At 39.4% G+C, this 24,066-nt stretch overlaps 1 protein-coding gene across 3 annotated transcripts in view; it reads right to left on the bottom strand.

Moving 5' to 3' along the window:
• Positions 1 to 24,066, bottom strand: part of LOC120771069 (5-hydroxytryptamine receptor 2A) — a 137,686-nt gene that overhangs the window by 39,910 nt on the left and 73,710 nt on the right. For all 3 annotated transcript variants that reach the window (XM_040098878.1, XM_040098880.1, XM_040098879.1), the window contains one exon: positions 23,558 to 23,667. In XM_040098878.1, the coding sequence (XP_039954812.1) occupies positions 23,558 to 23,667 (110 nt within the window). The remainder of the gene's footprint in view (positions 1 to 23,557; positions 23,668 to 24,066) is intronic.

Raw genomic sequence — 24,066 nt, forward strand, 5'->3', positions numbered from 1 at the left:
TGCGTTTTATGTGTCAGTATGTTTGTGTTATCGGTGCGAAAATGAGCTTCGAACAAAGAGCCAACATTCAATTTTGATTCCATCGAAACTGTGCGTGAATTCATCAAAAACCAGCCGAAATCATCATTGAAATTCATGGAAATGGAATTGAACATCTCCAAGACATCGGGTTATCGCATTTTGACCGAACATTTGGGCTTATGAAAGGTGTGTACACGATTTGTTCCGCACAAATTAACTGACGACCCAAAATTGCTCAGAATCCAACATTCGAAGGACGATTAATTGACCAAAAATCACATTTTAACTATTAACCACTCCCCGTATTCACCTGATATGGCACCGTGCGACTTCTTCCTTTTCGGAAAAATGCATTTGCCAATGAAAGGAAAGCGTTATGCAGACGTAGAGGCCATTCAAAAGGCTTGCACCGGCATACTGGCGGCCATACCTGCCAACGAGCTAAAACACTCATTCGATATGCTTTGGGAGCATGCAAAAAGCTGTATTGAAGCCGAAGGAGACTATTTTGAAACAAATAAACTTATTTAGCCGAAAAAACCTTATGTTCTACTTTTTTTTAAGTTCTGTTTACTTTGGAACACACCTTGTATGCATCTGTGGTGCACTACGCACAACACAAACGATGGTACTTACATACTGCCATTCTACTTACAGTACCCTTGGTCATAGTCCGTAGATCCATTGCTGCTCAGACTCCGGGAAACTGGACACGAAGAGTCTCAGAAAGGGACATTCTGAAATCCTCTCTCACCTCGACTGCATTCCTGAGTTCTTGCAACCTACTCTCAGCGATATTTTCTCCGAGCACATACTTCCGAGAGATATGTGAGTAGGGCGAAGTTGTTAGAAAAGAGGCACAGTGAGTTTTTTCACGGACAGATCGAAGCACAAGGGGATGGTTGGAGAGGTAGTCTTCTAAGGAGATTTGTATTCACTCCCATAGCTGAGCAGGCATTGAGCTCACTGCGGTATCGTCAGTAATTGTAAAAACGATGAGCTTGCAAGAAAAGTCACCCATACCCAAATTCCATTAGGATGAGAAATACCAGTTGTGTACTTGGGCCTCAGATCAATGGGTTTGGCGCGAGCTCAGGAAGTTGGCTTGCAAAGAGCACTTGCATATATGTTGGAAGACGCAACTGGTCAAAGTTGCCATGAGGAAAATGAGTGGGAAACATCCAGACACTATCTGCTCCACTGCCCAGCTTTCGTCAGGCTAAGGTTGAAGCATCTCGCTTGCTCATTTTAAGAATCCGGCGAATTAGCTGGAATTGACAAAGCTGCTTCAATCTATTCGTGTCTGGCTGTAGACGTTTGGTAGATAAGCAACAATTCTTTTGATCTGTACTTAAGAGTTCTGGGCGGCTCTAACAGTAGAAGTGGATTCATGAGAAATCTGCCTATTTACTTAAGCTATCCTTACCTAACGGGCACATATCCATTGGGATACACTTTATTTTCCCAAGATTAGCAAAACCACCTCTGCTACGCCGAATTGAGAGATCGGTTCGAAGATTATTTCAACGTTAAATCATTATCGAATGTGACTCAAAGCCTATATAAGTGATGAAGTTCCTTCTTAAACTATCATAGATAGTTACCTGATTCTATTCGGATAACCACAAAATAGGTTACCTTAAATACGTGCATAAAATTCGAACCCAAAACTCGTTACGCTGCCCTGCACAATACGCTGGCCGTATTGCGAATTCAGTAGTACTTTCAGGGCATCACTTTGCAGAAATGATTCCTTGCTCAGTCGAGGTAGTTGCACAGACCCATTCATGCATCACGCTGCGCCACGCAATGGTATAATTCGATTTCTGTACACGACGGCCATTTCCATTACATCGCCTCCACAGAAACAAAGACAATCTTTTCAGGTCTGTGGCGCGGCTTTGCCGATGTCATTGCGAGCTGATCTTCATTTGTACGCCTCTTATTGTTCTGCAATGGACTGGAGGTTGTTACTGTGCTCTTTAATCTGTATTGTGGCACGTGCGCGATTGGCTATCAGCGGGGAGTAGCGGACATATGGCACCACAGTGAACACGTTTTGGTGCCACTACTTATACTCGTATGCCTCAACTGAGTTGCAGCAATAAAATTACGGAAAATCTCATCCGAACGCGAATGCTTACAAGCACATAAAATTCATGCCACTCGTTCTTGCCATTTGCCGGCATTGGTTTCATTTTATCCCTTTTCGGTAGATAGTTTACTATCGAATATTTCAGCGAGGCATTTATGTAGTTTTCTGCGTTTTTCGCGGCGATTAATCGCTACGTGTTGCATTCCGTTGGCGCGCACAAACGTACGGCTCGATGCCTTAGTTGTTCTTGCAGTGAAAGCCACTCACACAATGTCCTCGCCGACTCAGTAGTGGTGGAAGCACTCAACATCCACACCCTTCAGACGAGTAAAAAAAGTTCACCAACTGAGTAGCTGAGTGTGCAGTCAATGTCCAGATAATGGCCCTGTAGGCGATGGGGGCACATAAAGTGCAAAGCTAGGGAGAAGATGGAACCTGTTTGCGGGAGTGGATTTTCGTGTTCGCAACCAGCACTTGGATGGTTGTTGTTACGCAATTCAGTACTAATTCTACTCCACGTTGCATGAATTTGCAGTGCAGTGATAGAGGTACATTTCTGTGTATACGGTTTGGGATCGGGTGAAAGCAAAATACGATTTGGATGTGAGGGCGGTACTGCAGGATTTAGGGTACACAAGTTAAAGTCAATTAAACAGTCTCTCTGAAAACTACTTTTGGAGGAAGATAAAAACCAAAACCGGATTAGGAATATAGTGAATACTAAAAAGTAATCTACAAGCCAAAAAAGTTCATTTGTCATGGTTTGTCTAATACTAAGGTCATATGTTCACAGAGACCGACTTCAGCGGAATACCAAACACTTTCTAAGGGCTTATGGTGAGGAGAGCCAATTTCTTTGTAAGGGCCTACTGTTCTGTTTATGAATACTGCTATTATTGTCTATAGTAATTACGATATAGAGCATTGAGTCATGTATAACAGTTCACGCAAGTGAGGAAAGTTATATGATTGGCATTAACTTGTGAGCGGCCAGAAACAATTCTTTTACTTATGGCTCAAGTAGCTCATGACTTGCCAGAAAACATCCGTTTGAAGGCGAGTTAAAGGGAGAAAGCGAAACATCCTCTCCACGGAGTTGGGCGCTGGGACCAGCGACGTAAAAATCGATCGGCCTTAGGAGTTTTCGAGAGAAAGCTTCTGCGAAAGATTTATGGCCTCTTATGCGTTGGCCACGGCGAATATCGCATTCGATGGAACGATGAGCTGTATGAGACATACGACGACATTGACACAGTTCAGCGACTCAAGAGACAGTGGCTGCGGTGGCTAGGCCATGTCGTACGTATGGACAGAATTACTACAGGTCTGAAAGTATTCGACGCAATAGCCGCTTGGGGGAAACAGAGGAAGAGGAAGACCAACACTTCGTTTGAAAGACCAGGTGGAAAAGGACCGCGTAAGCGGTGTCTACACCAGTAAAGAAGAAGAATTACGATATATTTAGAACTACAAAACCTATAGCCTAAAGAGAATCTGGCACATAGAAAGTTAGAAGACCGACTTCGCTGCAAGCGCATGTATAAACACCCACGCCATTAGCCAGCTCGTCGCTCTGGTTATTTTAGTTACTTCTTGCTCGTTTTCTCTTGATATGGTAGATAATTAAGCAGATAATTGCACTTTTACTACAACGCTTTTTTCGTTTTGGCCATTAAATAAAATGTCTCAATTTATTTTGAATGCTTTTGAAAGCGTCCTTTGGCCGCCTTGTGGCCTGACATTGTGGATTCGTGGAAGCTGTTTGGAAAACCCTTATGTTCTAATGTTTGCACAAAATTTAAGCACCAAAAGTTGCAAGTTCATTTCGCATCGAATTTTTAATTAGCTCTCCAAGGTTTTGCCGAGATAGAGCAATGTCGGGACGATGTGGAAATATAAAATGGGTTAATTAAGACCTCTCTCTGATGAAATTAAAATCAACAGCAAATTTTAAGCTCATAAGCAGAAAGACTGCTACTATTTATGTTCAATTTTGACACCTAAAATATTATATTTAATATTTTCTTATATTAATTTTTTTAATTCTGCTTTTTTTATGTGAAATTTCTTATTAATAAAATTCATTAGATATTTGTTTTAAGTTACTCACTTTCATAGTCAGCAGAATATAGTAGAAGAAGGTACTTCTTTCATAAAATTATGCATCAAATAAGCCTTTATACATTTCCCAATTGTGTTTTGCGGAAAACTCTGGCTTCCCGCGCCTGCTCGCTCAAGGGCTTACACCTTTTTAACGCCATTGTGTTGCGCCGATTTAAACAGTTTCATTAAAGACAAAGGCAAGTGTAGTGGTGCTTCCGAAGTGCTTTCCTTTGAAACGTACACACCCTGGCAACCCCTTGGTTTGTATTTACCACTTCAAGTGCCCTTCAAACTGTTCGCGGTTATAAATCTTAATATATCGTTTGAATCAGCAATTAATTCCACGCCACTTATTGCGGCCACGCTTTTAATGAGCGCATTTGCACAAAACGAACGAACGGAAAGCAGTCGGTAGTCTTTCAAGGAGTAAAAAAATAAAATTCAATTTTCGTAAATGCTTGGCCGTAATGGCACTTTAACGCGTGCTCGCTAAATACATAGTGAGACATAGTAGTGAGCATAACGGCGAATGGAAATTGAGAGTATTTCACAATAGTAATGGCCTTGATAAAATGTCGTCGTTAACAGTGTTGAGCAGTTGCACTACTTACCGCTTACCACTCGATTTATAATGCTTTTCCACTGTGGTATGTGTGTGTGTGCAGTTAGTGAAATTAGTAGCAAGTAACACGTTTATGCCTGTGTGCGTGTGTGATTGAGACAATGTATGCACATTCTAGGGCTCAGTGCTCCACCATTCAACTCCGTTAATTGCGTGAATAGAGTGCTGGCCGCCACGGCTTTGTGAACTTGAGAAACACTTGGTTTCCCAACTATGTTTGCTTAGATTCGAGCATGAAAGGCATTCAGGTAAATATGCTTTGTTGTAAGCAAAAAAAAATAAAGAATTTTCTAGAGATATGAAATAAATAATATTGGAAGGCTCAAGGGTTTAATAAAAGTCCCAACCAGTTAAATAAAAATAACAATAATTTTCAATAAAATCGTTTTATGCGCATATAAAATATGGGCCGAATTCGGGGCAACCACGCAGTACATCTAGATTATAGAATTTACGTTTTATGTGCGCGCATATGGAGTTCACACTGTGTTTGCCTTTATACTCACGAACGAAATCAACGCTTCGCAAGTGAGAGCCACAACTTTCCACATGTATAAGTATGCAGGTATTTGTGTACACGCAGAAGCGTATAGATGGTGGGTGACAGGTTCGGTTGAATCTGCACATAAATTTCCAGCCATAAAAACCAAACACCTTTTACGACAATTTGCCAACGTTCAAAAATACTTAAATCATACCGTAAAAGTCAAACGCTTTCCTTACAATAAAACCTGACACACATGCACACAAACAATGCACGAAAAGTTGATTTTATTGCTCTGCAGGCAATCTGCAGCATCCACTAAAATGACCGACTATGTGGCAGTTGTGAGTGGCTCTACGTCCTGGGCTTACATACCCGTATGCATATCTATGAACATACATATTATGGCTGCGTGTCCTGGGGGGATCTGAGTCAATGATTTTCGGTCGTCAGTCGCGCAGTCCGCAAAAGCCAAACCACTAGAAGCCATTTACTTACTTTACCGATGGCTCACTGCGCTGTAGGTGGCCATACAAACGATTATATTACAGACATATATACGTATGGATGGATATACCATCCAAGGTGGCAGACCCCGCAAGGTGAATATATGTTGGTGAGTTACAGTTAACGAAAAAGTAATTCTAATTTAATCAAGATTGTTCGGGAGTGTCTAATTTGAATATGTATATATGATTCTTTAGACGAGTACTGTCTCAAAAGAATGCTACAAATGATCGACTTTTCAAGGAAAGAGTGAAAGAAAGAAAGAGTAACAAGTCGTACAGAGAAAAGATTTATTTTACTTCTACTTTGGGACTTGAAAGAATACCATTTAAATCAGAGAAGAAAATAAAAACTTAAAGAGTTCAATCTCAGTTGTTGTAGCTTTCGAAAAACAACATAAAAACTCGTGTAGTTTTTCAAACAAAATTTCTTCTAAGAAATCCTTCGTTATATTCCCCTCAATGTTATTTCCAGCTTCTGCTGGAGATTTATTCTTTCACCCTCGCACCCTGCCTCTTTACAGCGCTCCCACTATTACTGCCTTTCGGCGCGAATGTGAGGCCAGGGTTCCAGGGTTCTATAGTGTTGCGTCCTGTATGCTTTCTGATTAGTGATGCTTATAGGAATTTGTTTATGTGTGTGTGCGTTTATGTTCTGTGGCTTTCCAGCAGTTAGTAGTTAGCAAAAGTTTGCGCGCCACAACCAAAACTGGTCATTAATCACTTGAAATGGCGCAAACTATAAGTGGCACACGCTAACAAAAGCAACAACAAATCATGAGGAAGCATTCTTCAAACCCTCTCCGTACTCGTAGCACCAGTGCTGTTTTTTTACTTTACGGATGAACACCTGGCCCTTATCACCAAAGAACCAGCTCCGCAGCCGAAGCGTTATCGCCATCGAGCAGCACAGCCAGCGACAGGCGGCAACGAAAGCAGGCAGCTTTACCGGGCCGCTTATGAGTCGTGTTACTTTGTGGTCGGCGCTATTATTGTTGTTGTTGGACACATAAAAGTGGTAAATAATTTCAATAAAGCATCGCATCGAGCTCCGAGGCTCACCTGTAGTGGATTACATTGTGTTTATGCGGTTTTGTATTCCTCTTGTTTTACTGTCACAGATTTCGCACACATACACACACACCTACACGCACTGTGTGTTTTATAAGCATTCGTTATTTTGCCTTTAGTGGCTTATTCGCTGCTGCCTTTGCCGGCATCTTCCTGCCACATCTCATACCTCCAACCGTCTTGCATGAATATGTGTGTAAATATGTATATATATGTATATATATACTATAGAGCAGAGCTTAGAAGTGCGAATGCGGGTGTGTCGCTGTGCAGGTGCAGAGCGTTTGAGAATTAATGTGCTCACTGCTGTTTCGTATGGAATAATTTATTTGATTAATTGTGTATTTGATATTGGCGGCCCTGTGGGTGAGTGGCACTCTTTGTTTCTTGCATTTATAGCCTTTTGGCATTGCTAACTTAACCACGTTCACCTGCTTCGCACCCCCTTTCCGCACTTTTTGCCATTTACCTTTGCGTGTCATGAGTAGGGCCGGAGGGGGAGGGACGGTGTTGGTCCAGAAGGCTATAAATTTTATTCACATTTTCATTAAATTGATTCACATCGCCATCTGCATAATCAATTCGAGGCAGAGAGTAAGTGCCGGAGCGGCCGTTGTTGTTGTTGTTCTCCGCGGTTGAATTCAAATTTCCAATACAATATTTGAAACACTTACTTAGCAGAAGTTGCTTTTGTTGTTGTTGCACAGGTGAAATATTTCATGCAAGGTGAGCCCGCCAAAGCATGGAGCTGCCATATCGGTGGCAATATTGAAATTCAAAGCTACGCGTTTTCAAACTGTAATAAATTAATCTCAGATAAATCAAGCAAGAAATTAATCAAGTAGCTCTCTCTCTCTCCCTCATTGCACTTCAATCCTAATTAAGAATTTGCCCACCGGCGTAAGTTGTATAATCTATTATTTGGAGCCTTTGCACGCATTTACATATTATTATATATGTATGTGTGTATATATGTAAAGGGTGGAATATGCTCACATAAATCAATTTTGTCGATTTGTCATGGTTTCCATTAAGCGGTTATCTTCACTTCTGAATTTCGAAAAATCAATGTTTGGTTTGCGTATAAAGAGTATGTAAGTATGTACATATATTTGCGAATGTTCTAATAAATTTTGATCAACAAATAGTTTTGGAGATATTAACGTAAATGTAAGAATTTTTTAACGTACTGTATCGGCTACCTAAACTTTAAACTCATTTCCTCGAAAGACTGTTTTCAGAGTCAGTGAGGAAAATTTACCCCCACTATCTGTACTGGTTAGCTTGATACTTCAAACGACCGTCTTAGATATATTGGGTAGTCTAAAAAGTCTTTTCGTATTTCTAATCAAACTTCAAATTATTTTTTTTTATATTTATAATGATGTTTATTGATACAAATATGCACCGTTTCGGTCGACGACTTTTTGCCATTTTTCCGCTAGAGACATTATTCCAAAAGTATAAAACTTTTTTGGTTTTTCATGAAAAAACTACGACGAGTAATTTTCACAGGCTGATCTTGAAGCCAACTTGACTCCGTTAAGGAAGTTCTGCATTGACTGAAACAAATGGTAGTCTGACGGTTCAAGGTCAGGGCTATATGGTGGATGCATCAAAATTCCCAACCAAGCTCTCCCAGTTTTTGCGGAGTCTTCAAAGATGTGTGTAGTCTAGCGTTGCCCTAATGGAAGACGAAGCCCTTTTTGTTGATCAGTTCTTGCCGTTTTCTTCGATTACTTGTTTCAATCTCATTTGAAGATGAAGTTGTTGACAGTAAAATGTAGAATCATTCATTCAAACAGGCTGGAGCAGCTCATAGTGGATGGTTCCTTTCCGATAGCACCAAACACTCAGCATAACTCTTCGAGGCGTCTAGCCTGGCTTTGCGACCATTGTTGATGATGATCTTCTGATGATGATCTTTTTTGCACATTATTGTCGTTTTTGATCCACCCTTCCCTTCAGAAATTCGATTTCATTTCGTTTCAGCAAAGAAACGCAGATGTTAATTTGGTCCATTAAATTTATCACAGAAAATTCATGTGGTACCCAAACATCGACACATTCTTTTAGTTGCCAGCCTTTTTTTAATGATTCAAGACCGTTTGTTGATGAATGTTTAATTCCTTAGCGATGTCATGGTTGCTTATGTGATGGTCGTGGTCAATCTTTTCCATAATTTTATCGACATTTTCAACGATAGGTCGCTAGCACTTTTTGGTATGGCTTTCAGCTCCTTCAGCGAATTTTACTTTATCTCTTCGATCGACTGAAAACGGTTACCACCGAACGGCAATTTCAGTTTGGGGAGCAAAAATAAATCCCACGGAGCCAAATCTGGTGAATACGGTGGTTGAGCGATGGTATTCATTCTGTTTTTTTAAATTCGGTCACAATGGCCCTCTTTTTGAAAAATACTCAGCTTTATGGGCACGAGTCGAGCAAGAACGCGTTTTATGACCAAAATCATTCGAGCGAACTCGCGGGAGATGTCGAGCTCGTTTGCCATCTCTCCAAAACTTGATTATTTTCAAGCACCATATCATTAACTTATTTAATATTTTCCTCAGTTGAAGAGGGCGAAGGTCGTCCAAAACGAGGTATGTCTTGAATAATCTCTCGACCGTCTTTGAAGTTTTTGTACCACTCGTGAATAACCGTTAGCCGCACGCGAAGTTTGGTTAGAAAGACAAAATTTGAGACAAAGTCTTTATTCCATATTTTCAGATATCATTTACCCGGACAATTTAATTACAATTTCCGGTTCTTTTTTTGCCTCTATGTATAAACGAGCTCGTTTCTGGTTTTAACTTTAGAACACTCCTTTGCATAATGATGCCATTGAAAATGAATTATAAAATAATGGTTCCCAAAAAAGTTGCGCCAGCCATTTTAGTTGACTGTTCATACTGTACTTTAGGTGAATAAGACAATTAAGGAAAAGCAGAGCTATGACTGATGTGATGACAGTTTGATACTTGACCGGATTTGGTGAAACATTTTGCGACGTAATTTTTTAAGGCAAAAAACCATATCACGTGGTGGCGTCGACAAATTTCCTATGCCCAAAAAGGGCCACTATAATGTGTATATATGTACATATGTACATGTGCTTGTTCGATCGAATTCGCTTATGTTGGTGAACTTGGGCGACAAATTTGAATGCCTTCAATGACACTTGAGTCATGAAATACCTTAATCCAATTTCGAAATTCTATTTCAAAGCACAAAAATGTATTAGTGGAAAGCACACACTCACACATACACAATCATCTTAGTTCGAATATGCATGCCGTTATGTGTGTGGGTGTGTGTGTGTGTGTGATATAAGTTAATTTTTCATTGCCGCAAACTTACAAGACTACCATAAATGCGATTTGCTTGCACGCTTCTCGGAATTAAAGCACTCGAAACGCACACACATACACATGCACATTCCTAGGCGTCTATAATTGAGTGCGGTAGTGAATGCTCCAAGAGGAAAAACTAATGCACTTCTTTGCGATTTCCCAACTAAATTTCGTATATTTCTGTCTTGGTATGCCTGTATGTGTGTGCGTGTATGTGAATTCTGTAGAGACTACGCTCGTGTGCGTTTACTGAAAAGTATAAAACTTACTTAAGTTTACACTTAATATCCTTTTCACATTTGATTTCACTAAGCCGTTTCCAAAGCACACACACACACATGGAGTGCAAGATACACACTAATACATTGGGTAGACACATGCACACACAGACACATATCAGCAACACTTTATTTCCACTCCAATGATAAACGCACAAATACACAAACACACAAACGACAGACTTGCTCAAGTACAACAACAATGAGGACCCACAATCGAAATTGATGGAATTTCATTTCAAACCTTTTTGGCTGGCTCTTCCGAACGTTTTATTACAGCCCTAGTGCGTGTGTGTGTGTGAGCCCGTGCATTGTTCGAAAGTAGAGCATGGAGTGTCAATTCGACTGCCGAGCTGAAATATCTCCACGACAATTCCTCTCGGTCCCAACTCAATAAAGTGTAAAAATAATGCTCTGCCAAATAGCAACAATAAAGCTATAAATGGAGGGGGATAAGAAATAAAATTTTAAGTATGGGAAATAAGACAATTTACTTCCTTATCAGTTAATGCACCCGAGACACTAAACAAAAACTTTCCATGTGACGTCAAGCGCTTGGGTGCGAGAGTTGGTTCGTGTGAGTGAGGAAATCAAATATCACAACAGCAGTTAAATGCCGTTATTTTTGCTGTTATAGTGGCAATTAGTGTTATTGTACGCATTAATAAGCCCGCGAGTTTGCGTTTAGGATTGTTAATGTTACGTTGGGGAAATAGAATTTAATATTCAGAGTTGCTCTGAGAACTCCGAAAATCACTAATGAAATACAGAGGCCGAGCAAGGGAAAAAGTTGGATTAGGTTGAATATGTAGAAAGAAATGAAGGGCCATCAATGTGGATAAGAAGCGGTTTTAGAGTCATTTATATGGGAGATTCTCTCTCCTTCTAAGGTCCACAAGAAATGGATAATTCAATGAAGTGTTTGTTTTTACACACGATTAAGAGAAGTATGAGCCAAATAGCTGTATTCTAAAAGTGATAACTTTCACTTGTGTGCAAAATATCTTGCTCTTATTTCTGCAGAAATTAGTTTAATAATTTGTTTTGTTTTCACAACAATAAAATGGGCGTGATTCGTGACAAAAATGGATCAAGGCAATGCATGTGAAAATTGGTTTGAAAGAATAGGAAATAGATCATTATTATTTATGTGTAACTGTAGAAATATATAAAAAGGTTTTCCGCGCAAAATACGGTCGTTTCAGAAGAAGCTCATTTCTGGCTGAATGGCTTCGTTGAAACCCCAACGATCGGGTTTAATTTCCTTAGAAATGAGGCAGAAATAGTGAGTCTTATAACATGATGTTGGCCGACCCATTTTCTCCCAGACGGTGCAACGCCTTTTGCTTTACGTCTAAACATAGACACATTGCGTCTAAAGTTAGGCTTTTTTAAGAAATTTTAGTGTTTTTTCTTTTTAAGATCACGTCGTTCTTTTGCGTAGACCTTATATAAAAGTAATTTCTTGTGAAGCAAATATCATTACGTGCAACCTTAAAATATTCTCTAACTATAAATCCAACAAATTTGTCCTTTAAAATAGTTTTATGTCACATTGAATTAAGAACCCTGCCATAAGACCGCATGAAATCACTCCACTTTCCATCACACCGCTTTGGTGCTGATTGCCGCCGTCTCAGCAAATTAAAATTGAGGCACCGAATGCTAATGCAATAAAATTAGATGCCAGTTATGTCTAGATAATTTACTACAGATGGAGAGCCGTCTTAAATTATGCAAATTGTCGAAAATGTGAGCGAACGGCTGGCAAAAATGTGGTGGTGAAATGATTTCGACTCATATTTTGCAATCATCGATTGGCGAAATTTACAAGCGCTGAACGCTTTTCATTTTCCGGGCCGAAATTTGGCACAAGGAAATGTATGTGCAACGACAAAAGATCCTGCAGTTAGCGAGGCGGCTGCCAGCACTACATATCGATCGTTAGGAATGATAAACAGCACGAGTAATTCACTTAATTCTCGTAGAAACACTGGCGACACTAATAACACTAACGGTAATAATGCTTAATGGTCGCTGGAGTAGAGCGCCGCCATGTTTTGCAGACAGTGCGCGGCAGAGGGATTGTGCAACACGAGTTTCCTCACTTCAGCGTTAATGTAAGTGAGCGTGGTTGTTGCAGTTGTAATCGTAGAACATTCGAATATTTCCGTGTCACTAATTTTTTAGCAATTAAGTGAAAGTGCCTGAGCAAGGTAGCTGCAGAGCTGCAGATATTTTAAGACTAATAAATTAAATGCTCCCACACACATACATATCTACAGGCACATGCCAGCAACACTCGGACTTGATTAAATGGAGAAAATAAAATTCAACCAACTGTTAACATTGAATTCGAAGCGAAAACGGAAATGTCGCATGCCGAAGTTGTGAGTCAAAGGCAGTTCCGCTGGTACTCCCAGAAGCATGAGAGGAAAGGTAACAGAAACCAAGCTGCTCTGAGCCGGAAATACTAATGTCAGGGCTGACCCAAAGCTAAAATTCGTATTGTGCCGACTCAACAAATACTTAATTCGTGTGTCGCACATTGTTGCTGCTTGTCAGCGGGGCCTCCGCTGTTGCCACGTACAATGGGCCTTAGACTTGATTACTCACAGCGTACTGTGTTAGTAATAGTGAGACTGCTCCTCAGTGACCTTGTTGGAATGACGTCATTTTGCGCAACAAATGGGAAATGTATGTAAATCGTCAATAGCTTTGTAATCGTGCAAGGAATTAGTGACTGTCTTCTACACCTAGAGAAATAATAACTCCCTCAAGATAGTTTCAATACAAAAAAATCATCTTCGAAAACTTCCATTATAATATTTAATTCACAGTTTATTATCGGCCCCTTGTTTTCGAAATATCATCTATAACATCACTTTCTAGTGGTTTCTAGTGATTGTCTTCTACGCTTTGAGAAATAAAAGCTGGTTCAAGAAAGTTTCAATATAACGAATTTTGTTTTGCAATACCAAACCTTTATCTTAATCATCTTGGGAATTTCCATTGCAATATTTAATTCACTGTCTTACTGTTAATTATCGGTCCCTTTTTTTCGATTCATCATCTATAACATCACTTTCTAAAGATTGGTTCAAATTACCTCCACTGTAGAAGTGTAATAGAGCTAAACTCGACATCGACTTGCCCTAGCATATCCCTTTTTCTACCCAAAGCAGTTGCAGTCCACCTTCTCTTGCATTCTAATTGGGTCCGAGAAGCTGGCTCGTTACTTTTCACTAAACCGAAAACGTGGTGGGATGAGTCTACTTCGTGACGATTTGCTTTTGACGTCATTGTGTTGCAGAAGCGTCTTCACAAACATCGGCATGTACATGTAGTCGTTTGATTTCCTGGTCGCTCGTCATTTGCCGTTGCGTCCGTTCGTTATAGTGCGGCGCGACCATTAATCTTTATTTCACTGTCAATGTGTTAAATGGACAATATTTCTTTCATAGTTTACAAGCTTTGCTGGCGTCCGTGCGCAGCCTGCCCCGGCTGTGCGCTTCGTGACCGTGAGTCGCCTTGTTGCCGTCTTCACAACACACTCGTCAAACTGTAAGTACGCTCGTGGCCGGTTAGCCAGTCATCTCACCAGTTGCTTCCTGCTGTTGTCCCAAGGTATGCAAGCATGTATGTGTGTATGAAAGTTGACTATTGACTGTTGCGCCAACTATGTTGTCGCTGGTGTGGGAATGTTTGCAAGTGTTGTTGTTGAGTAATTCTACATCTTGTACTCCATTAGTTTTATGTACGTGTTTAAATATTTCTATATATGTACATAAGTTTGTGTGAAGATTTAATTGATGACTGAAAATATTTACCAGGGTTGCATTATGGAAGGAGTTGATGGCGTGTGGGAGTCTTTTAGGAATACACTTGGGTTCATAAAATGTTGAAATACCGAATATAAGATTTATGTATGCTGAAAATCAGAGCCTTGTGGTGATTAAACCACCCAAACTGTCCAACGAAAGGTTCTTGTAACAATGGAACCAGTTGCTGGATTGAAGAGTGTGCAACCGTAGAAATCATGAACATTATAAGAGAAGAAGTCTAATATACTACTTTCAATCAATTCAAATCCAGAAATTGCGATGTGCTCCTAACCCACGTATACTCGTATTTTGGGTAAGCGTTCAACGGTTTTTGTCGGAACTTTGAAGTACACAGAGAGCTCCTTATATCTCACCGTAAGTGCTATGTTTAGTGTAGTAAACAAATGTAACACAGCTTTGTATTTATAGCAACTGCAGTAACGGGTTTTTGTACTCTTCCAGCCACAGTTTTGCCATGCATTCCAGTCCACTGCCATCCCCCGAACCGCATGCCCAACTCGGGCATTAAGGACCTTTAGACACTGGAGATGCGAATTTAATTAATTCATTTTTTAAGCGTAATTACGTTTAAACAACAGCAGCAACAAAGTGGAAATAGCAACAAATTGCATTAATGTAACGAAAAGTTTAATGAAAAATTGATGCTTGCGAATGACAGCGTCAATAGAGAAATATCCAGCGGAAGCTGCCTGGCTGATAAACGACATTTAATTTGTTCATTGCCAACATGCACATTTTTTAATTACACACCTGAAAAAATGAAGGCAAACAAAAATAAAACCGCTTTCTTCTGTTGCGCGAGTTAATGCTCGAAATTGCGGCGAACTTCAAATATATACTTTCGTATAAAAAGTTTAAATAAATTTGTAAACGAACTAAGTTGAATGGAACTAAGAAGTAGTTGATTAAACAATTTGTTTATTTTTATTTATATATTTTACAAATCTGTTTGCTTTGTAGAATTGGATGCCCTGGAGGAATATAAAACTATTGCTCTAAACCAACTCGTCGTTGAGCAAAAGAGTCCAAGCGTCTAAGTAAACGATATCAAATGGAGAGTTTACTATTTACACTAACAGAAAAGGGATGACAAGAGAGCTCGACATCTCTCCCGGGTCAGTTTGAATGGTTTTGGTGCATATTTTGGGTATGAAACGCGTTCTTGCTCGACTCGTCCCGATAAACTGGTCTCTTTGGACATGCCTGATCGTGCGAATTCCGATTCCACATTCATGGAGAGCTAGGTGTACGAAAGCGTTGTAAGAAACCGCTTTGAGTTAGCAAACTAAAAATCCGGCGGATTATCAGAGAGACAATACGGCTTTATAAAAAAGAGGTCCACTATTGACGCCCCAAGAGAAGTAGTTGATACTGCAAAGTGTGCAATAAGTGGGAAAAAATGGGCAAATATAATAAAAGCTCTACACGAAATACGCGCTCTTCATTATCTAATAATTGTTATAGTGAGTTACTTTCAAAATAGGAGATTGTTATTCGACAAGGACTATGGCACTCAGAGCTATACTGTCTTGAGTGGAGTACCACAAGGCTCGGTGTTAGGCACACTGCTATGGAACCTGATGTACGACGGAGTGCTAAGATTACTGCAATCAAATAATGTGAAAACAGTCGCATACGCAGATGACCTCATATTGGTAGCAGTGGCCGATGGTTTGCTACTATGAGTCTAGAGTAGTTGGCTGAGCAGAAAACAGAAGTCTTGCTCATAAGTTCCAGGAAAATTGAAGAAAGATAACGCTCATCAAAGGAGAAAGCGAGATTACTTCACAGCCACAGTTCCTTAGTGTAACAGTGAACTCAAGACTCAAATTCAAGGAGCACTAGGAAAATATGAGATGTAAAGCAAATAAAATCTAGAATGATGGCAAATGAAAGCTGTGTGGGTTCCAGCCGACCATTTTTAATAGCTAAGGTAAAGAGTATAACAAATACTGTATGCGGCTTCAATATGCATACAGGCAGATTTCTGCTACACGCGTGATAAGTGCTTTCCGAACCATATCAAATGACGCTGATAGACATCCAGGGAGACGAGTTCGCGCGAATACATATATAACTCATCAAATGCGTCTATCGCAGCAAAAAGAGAGGAGAGAACCAAAAGCATCACAATGTGGTAGCAACGGTGGCAAATTTCATTCAAAGGACGGTGGACCCATAGACTGATTCCGGACATATATTCGTGGATAGATAGACAACATGGGGAACTGGATTTCCACCAAACCCAAATATTTAGTTACCATGGGTGACTTAGAAGCTACTTATAAAAATATCGTGAAGATTTTAGTCCATATGGTTTGGCAGTGCTTAGAAGACTCTAAACACGTACTTTATCATCGCCCTCGGTTTTCAATTACAAGGGAAGAGCTGAAAACCACACTTGGAGGTAGTCTGACGGTGGAAGATTTGAGTCACTTAAATATGTGCGAGTTCTCTGTAAAATGGAAAGTTGTGGGCGAAGAGGCAGCTCTAATTATCCCAAAATTGAGACATTTATAACAGATTAGGCGTCAGTTAGGCCTCAGTTAGTCGTACAACAGAGGAGACTTAAATATCTTCTTCTCTCTCATGAAGTAATACTTTGTCCAGTGGTCCCGTACGGGAGACATGACATGGGAGTAGGTTTGATGTAGCGGATCCTCCTACTATAAAAAATAAAAAATAAAAAAACATGCATCGAGTTGCACAATTGAAAACAACCCCATGCCTTATGAAACTATAGTATTATATATGTATGTACAAGCAAAGACATATACACATACATTTAATTAGATAAGTTTAAGATTTTTAAATTTTTTAAAAGGAAAAGAAAAACGAAATAAAAATTAGAATGAAAAATTCCTGCTCAATGAAAGCAGTTTAATTTCTCCCACCAGCGGCTTCATGGAAAAACTATTTTCCACAGCGCGCCGCATACATCGCACGTTCAGGTGTGTTCTATAATTCATTGCGATTTCAATTTCACTTAGACCCAAATGGTTTCGCAACACAATATGAGGCGAGACCACCGCGACCAGGCAAGCCAAACTGCAAATAAAACACGTCGAAATAAATCTCGTATTTGCTAATCTAAACAGCATGTGCCTGCCTCTGTACTTACAGTTATGTAGCTATGTGGCGTGCCTCCATGTGTCATTGTCTAAACTATACCGGCGGGTGAACCAATGAACCGCAAAAGCTGTGCATTTTTCAGTAATGTGTCCCGCGAGGCTTATTTGCAACAATTATAAAACAAATAGTAGTGAAGCAAGAACAACAACAACACAATCATTGCAATGCAAATATTTAAGCGCTCGAAACACGCACCAGCACACACGCACATATCCGAGCGCGTTGCGTATTGTGCAGCGGCGCGTGACGCACTGAATTCCAATGCGGCGGAAGCCATGACGTATCCTTTACACACACTCCTACTTTCGCCGCATTGCGGATGGCGATTTCTGTGGCCTACAACCACCGGCATCTGGTTAGATACAAATCACTTAATTTGGTGGCAAGTTTTTGTGTAAATTTCGTTGTTATTTCCCCTCCTATGTGTTTGTACTTTAAATCATTGCTGTTGTTGTAATTTCCATTCTAGAGCGGTTTCAGGTGCGTGTGTACGCTTGCAAAATAAAGGTAGACTCGGTATAGATAAGCGTCTGTATGCGGTGGAGCACACCGCGGCACCGGCATATTGTCCGTGTAATCGAAAATAAGTGTGGCAGAAAGTAGATTGGAAAAAATGTTGTGGCACATCGCCACATTATACACAACAAACTGATACAGGGTGCTGCAAAAGTAACGCGCATGTGTGGTAGTTGGAGAAAGCAAAAGAATTCGTCAGTTGCCTCTGCATCTTGTGGCAAGGCATGTTCGATTGGTGTTGCACATGCATTCTAACAGTTATATTGCATAATATCTATCTTCCCAAGACCCAGATTTGCTCTGGATTTCTTGTAAAGAAGAAAAGAAAGAATAACAATTTCCAAAACTGTGATTCTGACATAAAACAATTTAATCTAGTCGCCAGTACCGTGAGATATGATCCGTTGTATTGCTAGATAAAAACTTACACCGACTTGAAAAGCTTCTCATGGCAAGCGAAAAATGTTCAGACCCTTGTCGGTGTATCTCGAGTGGCTTTTAGTTTATCGCATAGGGATCAGTAATCTTCAAATGCAGCCGCAATCGTTTCACCTGAAAAAATGAAAATTATTTACTTTTATCCCGTAATCGACCTTTTGGGGTACCCTGTACTGTATAACCAAAACTCGTATATGCTCATAGCAATCGGTTTTACAGTTATTATTTTATCCGAAAATGTGGCATGCAACGAACGCTCGCCGCCTATGACCGCAGCTTTGTTTGTTTATTAATATTTATTTCTTTGTTGGCAATTTTGTTCGTTGGCCACATATCTAACCAATTTTGTTGGCCACAACGAAAATTCCACGTTCACTTTATTAATATCCACGAGAAAATCAATTTTAATTTTAATTTATTTCCATGGGCATATTTTTCGGAAACTACGTGGGTCTCGTTGCCAAGTGGAGTTTCGGCGTGGAGTTCTGCGGTTGCACCAGGTACATTTCGCGGTTTTGCGTTAGATGCGTGTGTACACTTGTGTGCAAATATTCATGCAGAATAGTTGCCACCAGAACCATCAAGTCCACCAAGCGCCAATTTAGAATTAATTAATATTTATTTTTCATTTCAGCGAAATAATTTTTTGTCGATTTGCTGCGAATAAAATAATTTGAAATTAATAACGCAAATTCAGAAAGCGAGCAAAATGCTTCGGCTAATAAATGTCTGTCAGTTGACATATGTTTTTGCATGTAACGGATTTTTTGTCGCAATTTTTTTGGAATACATATTTATTAGTAATATTTATTTATTTTAACGGAAGTTGTTGAAAACGAATTTCGCCACAAAACAGTGATTATCATTTGCTTTTTTCGTAATTTCCATTTTAGATAAACATTTATTTTCAGCATGCTTTCAGGCGAAATTCCGACTAATTGCAAGTTAAGTGCTTATGTGTGTATTCGTGGATGTGTTTTTTTTCTAATGACAGCACAACAGCAATAAAAACGAAGAGAAGAAACAACAACAATTGCAACAATTTTAATTCGGCTTGCTATTAATTGCCTGGTTGCCTTTAACTCATTGTCTAAAGCACTAGTCTATAATCGAGTAACAGCAGTTGTGATTTGGAATCTATGGAAAATATCTCATTTTATTACGTTTCTTAAATATTACCTATTTAGGGTATGAATTATTTGAAAGTGCAAAATGTTAAGAAAATATGAATAGCGATTGCACCTATTTTTTGATGCAGTGTTAAGTAAAGTTAGTTACATAAACATTCGTAAGACCGTAAATCCATTATTTGGGGGTTGGTGTAAAGCCTGGTAATCCGTTTAAACTATTAGTACGACATTTAAGCTTTTATATTGGCCTAAGATTCTCACCTTAATACGCAAGGATATGTGTGATCAACCGAAGTGGCGAAAATGATTTTGTTCGGCACATGGAACTAAAGCAAGTTGAAGATCAACTCCGCAACAGGTGCGGGGTTGAAAGATATTGCTAAGATATTTCAATGCTTTTCGAAATAGTCTGGAAAGAGTAAATAGGCTGGAGGTAGATCAATGTAAGAGTTTATTTACCATTCATATATTGGGTAGTCGAAAAAGTATTTTCGTATTTTGCCAATAGATGTCGTTGCAGTCGTATATCTCCAGTGTTTCCAATCACATTGTGTCACACCATATAGTGTTGGAAAGGTTAACCAAAACCAAAGTTAAATTCGGGGAAGTTGAAAAAAAGTTACAGCTGCTCAAAAAAAGTGAAAATAATGAAAAAATTCGCTATATTTTAAAATTTTTGTATAAAAAAGAGAAGAATACCATGCAAGCCACCAATGAAATTTGTGAAGTTTACAGAGATAATGCCGTATCATTTCGTGTAGCTCAACAATGGTTCGCTCGCTTCCATTCTGGAAATTTCGATGTGAAAGATGCACCTCTCTCTGGTAAACCTATCGTTGAAAAGTCGATGAAATTATGGAAAAGATTGACCGGGACCGTCACATAAGCAGCCATGACATTGCTAAGAAACTAAACATTCATTATTAAACGGTTTTGAATCATTTAAAAAAGGCTGGCTACAAAAAGAAACTCGATGTTTAGGTACCACATGAATTGTCTGTGAAAAATTTAATGGACCGAATTAGCATCGGCGATTCTTTGCTGAAACGAAATGAAATCGAACTATTTCTACAGCGAATGGTAACAGGAAACGAAAAGTGGATCAAATACAATAATGTGCGAAAAATAACATGGTCCAGTTTTTCGCTGAAGCTCAACAAATGGTCGCAAAGTCAGGATTGACCTCGAAGGGTTATGTTGAGTGTTTGGTGGGATTGGAAAGGAATCATCCACTATGAGCTGCTCCAGCCTGGTCGAACGATTGATTCTATATTTTACTGTTAACAACTGATGAGATTGAAACAAGAAATCGAAAAGAAAACGGCCAAAACTGATCAACAGTAAAGTCTTCGTCTTCATCAGTATAACGCTGGACTACACACATCTTTGATGACTCGGCAAAAACTGGGAGAGCTTGGCTGGGAAGCTTTGATGCATCCACCATTTAGCCCTGCATCATCGGACTATCATTTGTTTCGGTCAATGCAGAACTCCCTTAATGGAGTAAAGTTGGCTTATGAAAATCACTTGCCGCAGTTTTTCGATGAAAAACCAGACAAGTTTTACACTTTTGGAATAATGTCTATAGCGGAAAAAATGGCTAAAAGTGGTCGATCAAAATAGAACATACTTGGTTCATTAAAGTTCATTATACATAAATATAAAAAAATAAGTTGAAGTTTGATTAGAAATACGAAAATACTTTTTCGGTTACCCTATATAAGCCAGAAAAAACACAGACCTTTGTTTTGTAGCTTACTTGACAGGACCGGAGCGTTATTTCTTAAAATTTTTTTTAAATCACATCACTTTTTTCTTTGTTTTTTATATAAAGCTTCAGACAGTGCATGCTTTATGTATACACCAATAATTCCAAACACAAACGCCTTCACGTTTCGGAGCGGCTTTATTAGGAAATAAAAGGATTATCCCAGGCATTTATTGAAACACGTGTTAAGATCAAATAATACATTACTCACGCATGTGTCGCAAGTACATTATATGTCGCACATAACATGTGAGCAAGGTGGCAACTTTGGGTGATTGCCACTTCGGTTGAATCGGTGACAACAACTGTCAATCGAAGCAAAATCTTTTCCACGCGACGTGCTTGTAATATGATTGATGACATCTGCCAAACTTTTCAAAAAAACGTACGAATATATGATGTGGACTACAGTCGTTCAAAATATGCTTACGCAGAAGCTCAAACGCCTACACCAAGTGCTTGTGTGTGATATCCAAAGTGGAAATCAATGATTTAAAATTGATAACAGCATAAGCAACAACAAAAACAACAAATGAGAAGATCTATTTACACTCGTTAACAGGTGAGTGGTGGCCCGAGTAAGAGCGTGAAGGAACGCAAAGAGATGCGCAGACGCTTGCGTTCTTAAGATAATAGCTCATTGCACCTTTACGTATAATACACGTATGTCCAACAGGTGAACTTGCTTTTTCATTTTCATAGGTTTCAGAATATATATGTGTGTAAGTATATATGTACATGTGTACATACGCAAAGATAAATAATCCGAAGTAAAAACTTGAAATTGAAGACGTTGGCTGGGCGAGACTAAATCGGTCTGGTATTCGTGGCGCCTACTTTTACTATAGAAAATGTTGCTGGCTCCAGAATTGAAGAGCAAGTCATGAGTATTTACTGTTAGTTAGCTTCGAAACTTTGTAGGCGACTCTGTGCAGTTGACTCTGTGCCGGTCAACTTTGTTTTTTTTTTTTATATTTTTTTAACTACAAGAGAACTTATTTGCATAAACATTCGAGTTCACTGTATACTATTTACTATCACTATTTATTTGGCGAGTTTTTGATTTCAACATGTGTTAAATTAATTTACTTGGGTGTGTTTTCTTTCAAATTGCCGTTTTATTCCACAGAGAGCGCTGATTGGTGAAATTCCTGTTTGATTGATTAGCTTCGTATGACAGCACCTTGCTTGCCTTTCGGGCATTTAGGCGCCAAGCGACAGGCAAATTCAGCCATGAGAGTTGCTGAAAACGAGCATGCATGCCTTCATCGATTTGTTGTTTTTATTTTTGTTATTTCTGTTATTTTCCTTATTTCATTTGTTTTCTCTTAATTGCTTAGTGCACATTTCGCACACATTTAATTTGTCTAAAATTTTTTTTAAGTTTTTTTTTTTGTTGTATGGATTTCTGACTTCTATTTTATTTGCCGTCTGTCCTGCAAGTGAACGGCAAAAGCCGGAGAAGTCAATCAAAGCTGTGAAAGCAGCTCATTAATCATGATTTGAGTTTGACAGAAGATTAAATACCGAAAGTCAAATAAATTTGGAGAAATGAGATTTGAGTGACAGCCGAAAATTTTATCGGAGGCGCGTTTAAAGGCCCTCTAAATTTGAAAGAGCCTTTAGTGTGGCAGAAAACCAGTTTAAATATATATATGTATGTACATACGTGCGTGCTGCTTGTGTGCATAGATAATATGAGCATGTTTGCTTTTTGTTTGCAAAACAACTATTAAATATTCATTTCTTATTTGAACGAGCAATCGCTTTGTATTTCCGCCGTCCGACGTCCGAGGTCAACACGGTCAACATATCGATTTCATTTATTTGCTTTCAATCAACGTAAAGCGAGCCTTATCACTGGAATCAATGTGTATGTAGCGGCTGAGGCGTGACACACCGATAAGCTATCTTTTTCTCTGCCATTCATCCTAAATAACGGTACACACCATATACCGTTTATTGCCAAATAATCGCCTTGAACACTGGCATGCCCGGAGTCAGGCGTTTTATGGCTGCGCCTCAGCATATTCTCACAACTCAGAACTCAGGAACCACATATGTGTCATCCGTGGATGCTTAAACCTAAATATTCTATATCACACACATACATTCACGCATACACACATACATATGTATATCTTATGGTGGAACAGTTGTCTATTAAAGCTTACAGCACTTCATTCGGTACTCACCTATCGAGCGCGATGGCGACTAAATGCAATATGGAAGCTGTACAGCAGAGCACATCGCACGACGTCCAGATGTCGCACAGCTCCGGTCCAAGTATCCAGCCTTGGCTTATCTTTTCGGAGAGAAAGTTTTCAGCACGTTTATTAAGTTTTCGTTTAGTTTCGCATGTCCGCGTGCGTGTGTGAGTGTTCGTTCGCACGAGCGTATTTCCACAGAATGTGTTGTAGTTTTTGCACAGCCAAAATTTTTGTTGCGAAATGGTAATGTTTGCCGTCAAATCGGTGAACACGCGAAGGAATTGGGAAGAGAGAAAATAGTGACAGTGTTAGAAATGTTTAAAAGCGATGATCATGAGTGGAATACAAATTGCATATACCTAACGGTAAAATCATCCTCGCTAACTTACGTGCGACTCAGTCGAAATGGTTACCCAGTAGTAATTTTTGGGATATCTTCCAACTCTCCGGATTGGTCTGGATGAAAAAGTCCAATGCGAAGGTTTAATTAAAGG

The sequence above is a fragment of the Bactrocera tryoni genome, chromosome 3, assembly GCF_016617805.1.
Source record: "Bactrocera tryoni isolate S06 chromosome 3, CSIRO_BtryS06_freeze2, whole genome shotgun sequence".
NCBI lineage: Eukaryota > Metazoa > Arthropoda > Insecta > Diptera > Tephritidae > Bactrocera > Bactrocera tryoni.